At 36.4% G+C, this 11,267-nt stretch overlaps 1 protein-coding gene across 2 annotated transcripts in view; it reads left to right on the top strand.

The window, feature by feature from the left end:
- The first annotated feature begins 4,484 nt into the window (after nt 1-4,484).
- Nucleotides 4,485-11,267, top strand: part of LOC129894255 (uncharacterized) — a 57,148-nt gene continuing 50,365 nt past the window's right edge. For both annotated transcript variants that reach the window (XM_055969859.1, XM_055969860.1), the window contains exons 1-6: nt 4,485-5,034; nt 5,719-5,804; nt 5,905-6,006; nt 6,410-6,516; nt 6,601-6,701; nt 7,749-7,836. In XM_055969859.1, coding sequence (XP_055825834.1) covers nt 4,822-5,034; nt 5,719-5,804; nt 5,905-6,006; nt 6,410-6,516; nt 6,601-6,701; nt 7,749-7,836 — 697 coding nt within the window. In that variant the 5' untranslated portion in view covers nt 4,485-4,821. The remainder of the gene's footprint in view (nt 5,035-5,718; nt 5,805-5,904; nt 6,007-6,409; nt 6,517-6,600; nt 6,702-7,748; nt 7,837-11,267) is intronic.

The following is an 11,267-nucleotide window of genomic DNA, read 5'->3' on the forward strand; positions in this document are numbered from 1 at the left end:
ACACTCTAAGAAAGTGATCACCTCTTTTATCTCGTACTCGGCCGCCTTGCGCACATCCAACTCCTTCCGTATGTTGTCATTCTCCTCAAGGGTGAATTATTCTAGAGTCTTGAACTTATCATCGAACTTGTTCAAGCGCTTGCCCAATATCTATATAGTCTGCCGGGCAGCATCCACCCTTGTAATCCACTCCATGCCGGGCGTGACGTCCACGGGCTCTTCACCTCGCTCATCGTCACTTACCTCAGTGGCCGAGGGTAAGTAGAATATTTGGGCATCGCTTGGTGTAGACTCGAGCGGCACCTCCTCATTTCTCTTAGAGTTCTTCTTTCCCTTGCGGTGCTTCTTTCCAATATCTTGCTTGACGTTGGTAGCGGTAGTGGCATTGATGTCTCCCTCACTTTCCATTTCCCTTAACTGAACCTGGCTCTGATACCATGTTATCACGGACTTAGACTTCAACTAAGACCACCGTGCGGCACTTGACAACTTACTCACGAATCTTTCACGATCTTGCAAGCTCAAGTAAACATTTGAGACTAGATCACTAAGGGAACGCTAGTATGTAACAAAGACACGAGAATTTATATGAAGAAGGATTTATATTACTTGGAAGAATGCTTGATTTCTGGATGGTTTGTTACAAATGAATGCCTCCTCTATTTATACTACTTCTAAGAGGCTTAAGTGTAAATAAAAAATGCTATACAAGTCCTTTCATATTTACAAAAAAGTCCCTACTCTATGTTTTCCAAGACTTCTCAACCATATTCTACAAGAATCTAGATTCTTCTGTAAACCTCTCCAAGACTCTAAGTTCTTCCTCCTTCTTCAAGATAAAGTGGCGAGTCATAACACTAAGCCATAAATTCTGCAATATCTCTTTTTATGTCATTCCACCAATACACTTCTCTCAAGTCTCTATACATCTTTGTGGAACCAAGATGAATAGAATATCGTGAACTATGAACTTCGGACAATATTATATCTTTCAAGCCATCTACATTTGGAACACACAATCGGCCTTGATATCTCAAAACACCATCTCCCCCTTGGAAGAAAGCCTCAGTGGCTTTTTCCGCAACCAATTTCTTCAATTCCACCAAAGCGAGATCACTAACTTGCTTTGCCTTTACATCAACCACAAGAGATGATTCGGAACCATATTGAACAAAAACACCTAGAACCATATTGCACAATAACACCACTACCAATTGGATACCAAAATAGGCTAATCTATGCACATACCGAACTAACTCTTTCTTTTCATCTTCAATATGAGCAACACTATTCATGGACAATCTACTAAAAGCGTCGGCAACTAAATTTGCCTTACCCAGATGGTATAGCACACATGTCATAACCCTTCAACAGTTTAAGTCATCTCCTTTGTCAAAGGTTCAAATCCTTTTAAGTGAACACATACTGCAATTTATTGTGATCGGTGAAAACATCAACATGGATGCCATACAAGTAGTGTCTCCATAATTTCAAAGTAAATACCACCGCCGCCAGCTCCAAGTCATGAGTCGGGTAATTCTTCTTATGTGCCTTGAGTTGACTTGAAGCATAGTCTATCACTTTACCATTTAACATTAGCACACAACCAAGACCAACTCTTGAAGTGCCACAATACACAACGAAACCATCGGAACCTTCTAGTAAAGTCAACACCGGAGCGTAGGTAAGCCTATTCTTCAACTCTTTGAAGCATTTCTCACATGCCTCGGACCATTGGAATTTCACCTTATTTTGGGTCAAAGTAGTCAAGGAAGATATAATGGAAGAAAAAATTTCCACAAACTGCCTATAATAACCGACTAAACCCAAGAAACTCCAAATATTAGATGGAATCATCGGTCTAGGCCAACTCTTAACCGCTCGGTCTTCTTTGGATCAACCATAATTCCTTCTTTGGAAACAATATGACCAAGGAACGCAACCGACCTTAACCAAAATTCACACTTACTAAACTTTACATACAACTGACGGTCCTTGAGAATTTGCAAAACAATCCTCAAATGATCAGAATGTTCTTCCTCACTCCGTGAGTAAATCAAAATGTCATCAATGAAGACATATCCAAATATATCCAAATATTGTTTGAATACCTTGTTCATCAAATCCATAAAAGCTGCAGGGGCATTCGTTAGTCCAAAATACATAACCAAAAATTCAAAATGACCATACTAAGTTCTAAAGGCTGTCTTTTGAATGTCACAATCCCTCACTCGGAGTTGATGATAACCTGATCAGAGATCAATATTTGAAAATTAGCTTGCTCTTTGAACAAATCATAAAGATGAATTGAAAATACTTTGGGACTCCATGAATGAAAAGGATTCATGGATGAAATTCCCACATACCTCAATGGAATCCTAGCTTGAAATTGAAAGAGGAGCCTTGAATCCTTGAACTCTAGCTTGATGATAGATATGACCTTGAAAGAGAATTTTTTGAGGGAGTTTTGGAGTTTTGAGTGAATAAGAGAGAATTTAAAGGGTTTGGGTAGGTACAAGCCTTAGGAAATAGTCAAAAATGTCATAACTTAGGTATTAAAAAAAGAGGAAATAACTAAAATATCCGTGGAATTAAACTGTCGAAGGTGACCTACGAACCCTACCTACAGTCATAAGTCCTCTTATGGGTCGTCGATAGGTTAGTGGAAATCATGCCAAAATTCCAAATCTCAAAAGTTCCATGTACGACCCACTCCTATGGTTTGTAGATGCTTCTACGTTTGTAGACTTGCTCGTCTTGTACAACCCCCAATACCAACCCTCTAAATGTCACACTTAAACCACCCTACAGTCCGTAGACCAACCTACGGGCCATAGGCCCTTCTATCTTGCCAATCCTCAAATACCACTTCTCTGAATCTCGTCCTACGATACCTTTCTACGGGACATAGGTCTCATCTACGAACCATCTTGTTGGTCCATAGAGAATGTTTTGAAGCTTATCATTTTTCCAACTTCAGGATACCTACATACGATGGCCTTCTACAGATCGTAGGACCCTGTATGGTCCGTAGGTAGGCCTCGTGCAATCATTTTCTAAAACTAGATTTTTTCCCAAGTCCTAAACTCATTGCACAACTGATTTCTACGGCCCATAATATCTTCTACTATTTGTATGTGGGCTCGTAGAACTAGTGCACTATCAACATTTCTAAACTATTTCTTTTCAAATCGATTTTCTGACTTCTGAGGTGTTATAGTTTTTGTGTTTTGGAGCTTCTGAAGATTGAATGGTTGACCTTGGTCAAAACATCAGATAAAAAAACTCAGAATGCAATTCTAATGATTTCGTTAGCTCTGGGACATCGAGTTTGGTCTAGAAGGACTTTTTGTTTGGGTTCCATGGCTTTTGAACTCATTTTGAGCAACCTTGTGACTTGTGGATAAAACATAGCTTGGTATGGGACCCACCCTTCATAGAGACAACCTTAGTTGAAAGTTTTGACAATTCTATTGAGTCTGAAATATCATTTCTTATTGGATATCATATTTGGTTCGTGTTGGTGGGACCCCAAACAAATTCAGAAGGTTTAGATGAGACTTTGGAATTTAATCTCAAATGTTGGTGCAACAGCCGCTGGTGCACTGCTCCCATGGAGCCTAGGTTTGCACCTGCGAAGCCGCTTCCATGAGGAGAGGTCACTCTTATAGTGCTGACCAGACTGATAGACCTTGCTCCTGCGGGCCTTGGTCGCACATGTGGCCTCGTGCCTATAGAGTTGGTCAGCTTGTTGACCTCCACACCAGCGGAGCTTTTTTGCACCTGTGATGTCGGGGTCACTGGTGCGACGATAGCAGTTAAACCTGAAGAGTTGTTTAAAAATATTGAAGGTATAGATGGGGGGATATACTTTTATGCTGCTTAAAGTGGAAGGAAAACCACTCTTTACATAATTTTCTTACGAGGGACAAAAAATGAAGAGCACTACATCTGAAGATGGGAAACTTACATAAATATACAATATTCAATAAATATTTATCATTTATAGCAATAATATTTTTTTTCACTGAACACTTATAATACATTTATAATACAGTTTTAATACATATTGCAGAGAACTTATTATAAAACATATATAATAGAAGTTTTATAGATGGATAATACATTTATCACATACTTTAATAGACTTATAATATATTATGTCAGTTTCTTACTAAACAAACATAATATATATTTTAAAATACTTATAATATATTTATATTGTATGCATAATTCAATTTTAATACAAGTGTAGATTTATCATAATATTGCTATAAATGGTAATAAATAAATAAAAAAACTACACAAACATAATATATATTTTAAAACACTTATAATACATTTATATTATATGCATAATTTAATTTTAATATAAGTATAGATTTATCATAATATTACTATAAATGGTAATAAATAATATTATTAAAATCAGTAATTAAAATAAATTTTTCCTTTGAAGATACTTTATGTAATTTCCTGCATTCTAGCTATGTAGTTTTCCCAAATTTGTTTGGGTCATATAGGCCCAAAGCTGATTGTCCCAGAAAACTTCAAAAGCCGAAGGAGCCGAATTCGGACGAAGTAATCAAGAATTGGTGATAGCAGATGCCACACACTAACGAAGCTGTCCAGTGCTCTCACATTTCTTTGCTGTCCCTTTTCCCCCTGATTCTTCCTATTTGATTGTTTTTTTTTTCTTGGCTCGATTCGAATTTTTTCTTGTTCAAGTATATCATAGCCACAGGTGTATTCTAATTAATTCTTCTGCGTGAAGTGAAGTGAACAGAACTGCATATAGAGAATATACAGAAAAAAAAAGTGATGGCGTGGAGACTGAACTCGGGTGATATAGCCGGATTCAAAATTCTGTTTAGTCTGGGGATTTTGTACGGATTGATATCTGTCCTTGTTTACTCCATCATTCATATGAAGTTCATCACACCTCTTCCCATGGACGCTCCTCCTCATCGTTTCTCTGAGGCCAGAGCTATTGAGCATGTCCGCGTCTTATCAAAAGATATCGGAGGTCGCCAGGTAATGACCACTACTCAACTCTCTCAATTATGACACTGCTACGGAAATTCCATAGCAATTTTCGTACATGTTCATTTCACATTTGTACTTTATTATCCATGCATGAGTTTGAGTTTGCTACCTCACTTGCTCTCATCGTTCCATGTTTATCATTGGACTTTCTTACTTAGCTAGAATTTTTCTCAATCCTTGTATACTTAGTGCCAGTTGACAAATAGTTTTCTGTGCACTGCTTTTGGAAAACACGTTTCTGGAAATTGAGATGTGTTTTGATAGTTGTGGGTGTTTAAGATTTATGAGGGTTTTTGTGGGTGGAAGAACAAAGAATTCTTTGGGGACGACCCTCAAACCACAACATTCAGAAAACAGTTTTTGCCGGAAAGAGGTTAAGAAAATCTGTTCAAACACCAAATTACTTTTTTTAGTGCAAATTTTGAGGGAAAAAAGAGTTTCATGAACGGTAACTTTTTTGTGGCATTCCATACTACTAGTAGCTCTGCTTAAGGTTACTTCCCTGCCATATATCCTTTGTTATTTTCCTGCTTTAAAAATTGAACTAGATGCTGTTTAAAAGATGATAGTATTGCAAAGATTTGGGTTATCCTTTACTCTCTCTCTCTCTCTCACACACAGTCTCTCTCTTCTTTAAGATATAATATGTGCAGGTAATCTTTTTGTGTACAGGAAGGGCGTCAAGGTCTGCGACTAGCAGCGCAATATATTAAGACACAGTTGGAAATGATGAAGGAGCGAGCTCAACCTGGTATTAGGTTGGTCATATTTGAAAGTTCTTTAACTTCTTAAAGTTATCTTCAGGTAATTCGTAATCTCAATTGCTTCACTAACAATTGGAAATTCTTATTCTTACAGAATTGAGATAGAGGAGACCATTGTTAATGGCTCATTCAACATGTTCTTTTTACGGCATAGCATCTCTCTGGCTTATAGAAATCATACAAATATTATTATGAGGTATACCAGCTTGAATGTGATGTTTGGTCATATATCTATACATTTCATCATCCCCCAACACTTTAGTTTTTGTTTTCTCTCTTTTTTCTTAAAGCATAAAGATAAATCAGTGTTATTATCTGAATTCTATTCCTCATTTCATCAAATAAAGCAATTTCTTTTTGGTGGAGCTCATTTATAGGAGATGTATCTTTTGCCTTTGGAAAAAGTTCCTTACACTTGCTTAAATTATGAAAAATCGGAAGAATTTAAAGACATCCTTTGGGAAGTACCTGACAAATTGTTGTTGATGTTTGATTTGTAACCTCATATACCTAAGGAGAGGGTTTTTTAAGTTTTTCATTCAAATATGCAACACCTTAAATATGTTTAATGAAACTGAAAGTTACACAATTAATTTCAGAATCTCATCAGTGGATTCAGGAGAAAATGATTCTGCAGTTTTGGTAAATGGCCATTTCGATACTCCACCTGGTTCTCCAGGAGCTGGTGATTGTGGTTCTTGTGTTGGTATGTATATCTTATTTTTGATCTGCTTTCCAGCTGATGTCATAGTTGGTTATATCTATCTTGATTGCACTATGAATCAAACAGCATCGATACTCGAGCTAGCAAGACTCTCTGTTGATTCTGGCTGGATTCCACCTAGACCAGTAATATTTCTATTTAATGGAGCTGAAGAACTGTTTATGCTGGTAAGAAGATCCTTATGTGGGACCAACGGCAATATGTTTGACCCTGTACTCCTCTGATATTTCTTTTTAAATGGTTAGAGTTTGGATTTTCTCATGTATGCCGCTTGATTTTGGGATTTAATATGTTCTCTGATTTTTTATTAAGAATAATGGACTTTAAGAATCATGAATTATGTGTGTGTATTAAAGTTCTAGGAAGTAGGTGCCACTTTCCCACGACTTCCCATTTTCCTAGTGCATGTTTCTTAGAAAATTATGCGGTTCGACAGTATTTCATCTTTCCTGAAAATTGTAGTCTTCTATCTCTGCCCTCTGTGATCCTTAGTCTAATAATGAAAGACGTGATGACTATACATTGTCAGAAACACATTTTGTTCTCTCAAATAATTTTCTTAAATATCTGGAAATGATTTTTGGTACTCGTCATTTCATACTTTAAAAGCTTACATACTAGTGCGAGATTTTCCTTATATTTATATGGAAAGGGTGCTAAATTATGATGGTTGCATGATGCAGAGTATAGATACTTCTGTCAATTCTGAGAGTCATTTAGATTGAGGAAGTATCTCTCTTGGGTGATTGGTAAAGGGGGTTCTTAAGATCTTCTACTACCCCATCTTTACCTCTGAGATAGGTTTTCATACCGATTGTGGTAGGCCCTCTGGTTATCTTTAATGTCTCATGATCAACAGTTTTAAATCAGCGAACAAATAAGGTTCATAGTTCTTCCTTCTGTTCCTTGATTACTGCTTTTGTATTTGCATATCTTCTCTGATCAGTTGTATCCGGTTTGCAATCTTGGATTGTAGTTCAACGGTGATACTCAAATGCATTCGAGCATCCATAGAACCACATTTTGTCTTTAATAGTGTCTCATGGCTTCTTTGAATTTTGATATCTAAAGCTTTGTGAATCTCTTCCATGAGCTCAAGGAATTTTAGTTATCCCAATTGTCATTGTTGGTGGTCAGAATGCTTTACGTAGATCAGTAGATGATTATAAAAATCCAGCAAGTTAAAAAGAAGAGTTTGCTGATGATTTTTTCAGGGTTCACACGGTTTCATAACTACGCATAGATGGAATGAGACGATTGGAGCATTTATAGATGTTGAAGCTTCTGGGACTGGAGGCCTGGGTAGGTACTTGCATTCATACAATTGTGCCATGTTTATGCTTTATGGTGCTATGTTATAATTGTGACAATGACATGAACATGACCTTTTTCATTATCATACAAGCTGCCTGCTATTACAAGCCTGTAAAGAGGGATACATGTAAAGCATAGGGATTAAATGTAAAGCATATATTTCTTTGTTGGCAAATGCTAAAGTAATTGATAGTCAAAGGATGGTACACTATGATCTGGAATCGTTTTATGGAGAGCATTGTCTTCAATAGTTGTTCTTTATCTTGGATGTCTTGTTGTTTAATAGGTTGGTAGAGAAGATACAATCACAATGTTGTTCTTTACCTTGGATATCTTGGTGTTTAATAGGTTGGTAGAGAAGATACAATCAACAAATAAAATGCCTATCAATTATCATAATGGTAGTTATGAGTATTAAAAACTGCATAATCATAGATTCTATAGTTAAAGACTGATTAGATTTTATATTTGTTAGAAATTCTTACACTGGTTAAGCGTAAGGTTTGTAATTTTCTTATATGGCCTTGACCAATCATCACCATTTGAATTAGCATTTTGGTTTAGGTCCAACTCTCAAGATCCATTTTCTCAACGACTCAACCTGGTAGACAAACCCATCTCTGATGTTACTACCCAATGTTTGACCACCCATGTTACGTTACTCTAAGCTCTAGGTATTAAGCCTTAAGCGTGCAGGTGCTAGAATCGCACATCGGTCAACTATATTGGTTGTAATCTCCTTATATAATCTTGAGCGATCCTCACTACTTCTGCTGCCTTTTGGAGTTGAGTTGGTCCAAGTTCCAATTTCTAAAAAATATTATATTTATAAATCAAGAAAATCATCCTACGAACAATAATGTGAGAGCGAATTTGACCTTTATGGGGAATGTACCGTAACTATCTCTACTAGGGTGTCATGGTCATGTTATACTTTCTTTTTAGTTTGTTCAACATAGGATATCACTTACACAATGAATTATCAAAAGAGAAAACTCTCTTGAAATATGTGCCATTGTCCGAATTCTTTTCAATGTTGTCCTTTCAGGCACCTTTTTAACTTCGATGGAAAGGTAAACTGTTAGTCTACCAATGATTTACGCATGCAAAATTTAAAGAAATTAGAAAGTAGATTACTTCATTATGTCTTCCTATTTCTTTGTAGCAGTTATTAGCAGTAAGGACAACTTATCTATTAATTATGTTTTTCTATTTCTTTGTAGCATTTATTAGCAGTAAGGAGGTTATTCCTCTACTTTCCATTCCAGTAGTAGTAGGAAGTTATTTCCTTGTTACTAGGTTGGGGTTAATCCGCCAATATTGTATTTAAAGTTATTTGATTTCAATGAAAAGATAAAAAGAAAATTATTTAACTTTTTGAGTACTTTAACTCAAGAGATTGCAGGTTTTCTCTTAACAAACTAGCACTATAGGTTGTAGGCAGAAGAAATCTGATTTCATCTTTCAACACCCCATAACTAGATCAATATCAAGGGCCCGTAACAACTTAGTATTAGAGACGGGAGTTGTGAGAGATCTAATCCAGCATCAATTGACACAATTGTTGACTTTGTTCCAAGAAGAACCCACAAGAAATTTAGCAAGAAAGGAAGCCATAAATGCTCTCTTGGATGCACTCACGAAGGATTTAGAAAATTCAAAGGTGGATGTTGAAGCAACTAAAATGGCTGTCACAATCAAGGTTGGAAAGGTAAAACAGTGTCCGCATGTTCAGGATTAGAAGCTAGTGGGAATTCCATGATTCCTAAATATGATGATGGCACTCTTGTGTAGGCCCCGGTTCACCAAAGGATCATCTTGAATATGCCGATAAAAATTTTAATTGGCCCTAAGGCCTTCCATAGAAGTTAAGTCACTTCCATAAATCATTGTTATCCTAGTCCTGCGTTCCTACCACTCATACCCTCATGTGGATCCCATACACCTCGGTTTTATTTTTATCATTCTTTGGGGTACCACAAAAATTAACGAGGCTTTAAAGTGGATTAGATGGATAAGGTTCAGCAAGACCACAGTTGACCTCCCGGCTATGGGTGATCTTTTCTCACCTTTTCCCTTCATCCTTGCCATGAAGGGGCTTAGCTAATGCGGAAAAAGCAAAACAGATGTAGTGGCTGGAAGGAAGAAGCGATGCAACCTTCTTTAAAAAAATGATAATTTTAGAAGAAAAAAGAAAGTTGGGGACCCTTTATAAAAATTAAAAGAAATCATGAAGGAGGCTGGGGACTCTTTCTGAAGAAGTCAATCACTGATTTGGGTTCAAAATTGGCTTCTTTTTCTTTTGAGAAGGAATTTTCTTTTTTGAGAAGGAATTGGCTTCTTTTTCTTGCTGAAGCAGGATTGGCTCCAGGTTCTTCTTTTCTTCTTTCCTCTTTTTCTTTCTTCTTGTGGTGCTTGGGTTTCTTCCGAGCTATGGCTTTCAATAGGGGATGGAAAAACAATTTTCTTCCCTTTTTTTTCGTTGCTGCTGGTAGCTTTATTTAAATTTATTTATTTTCCTTTTTCCCTTTTCTCTATATTCTCTGTTTTTCTTTTTGTTTTTGAGCTGGCGACTGGCAGCTTCTCTTTTTAATTATTATTAATTGCTTATAAGTTGATTAATGACTTCTGTTTTTGAAATCCATTTGTAATATGAAGAATATGATGTTGATTCATATATATATTGGTTTGGATTTTGCTGGTTCTAGGGAGGATTTTAGGATATCTACCTTTTCGTTTTAAAATTGAAAAATATTTTTTTATATATACTCCCTCCGTCCCAATTTATGTGACACTCTTTCTTTTTATTTAGTCCAAAAAATGGATACCTTTCCATATTTTGTAATATTTTGACTTTAAACTTCCCATTTTACCTTAATGAGATGATTTATAGCCACACAAATATCTATGGCTTGTTTTAGACCACAAGTTTCAACAATCTGTCTTAATTTCTTAAACTTCGTGCCTAGTCAAACACGTTCACATAAATTGGATGGAAGGAGTATTGCTTTTACTGAGTTCTTCTTTCTTTAGTTATTTTACTTATCTGTGCAAAGTTTATTTGGTATTTTTTAAAATTTGTGCTTGACTTCAATTAATCAAGGCTTCGCTTCGCGCCTTACTGAGCCCCCGCCCTTTTGTTTGCGCTCTCAAAAACACTCGCATAATATGATTAAAAGTGTCATCTATATATCGTACCTAACCTGATGGAATCAGCTGATATCATGTGTTGTACTATTGGTTCACTTATCTGGGACTCTCTCTAGGTCTCAAACAAATAAACTGAAATATGGAGTGGAGTAGTTGAAAATTTTTACAGAAAACTGGCCACATGGCAAAAACAATATCTCTCACTTGGAGGAAGATTGCAACTCATCAACAATGTATTGGATACCATTCCCAGATACATTCATCTCTTT

The sequence above is a fragment of the Solanum dulcamara genome, chromosome 7 (genome assembly GCF_947179165.1).
Source record: "Solanum dulcamara chromosome 7, daSolDulc1.2, whole genome shotgun sequence".
NCBI lineage: Eukaryota > Viridiplantae > Streptophyta > Magnoliopsida > Solanales > Solanaceae > Solanum > Solanum dulcamara.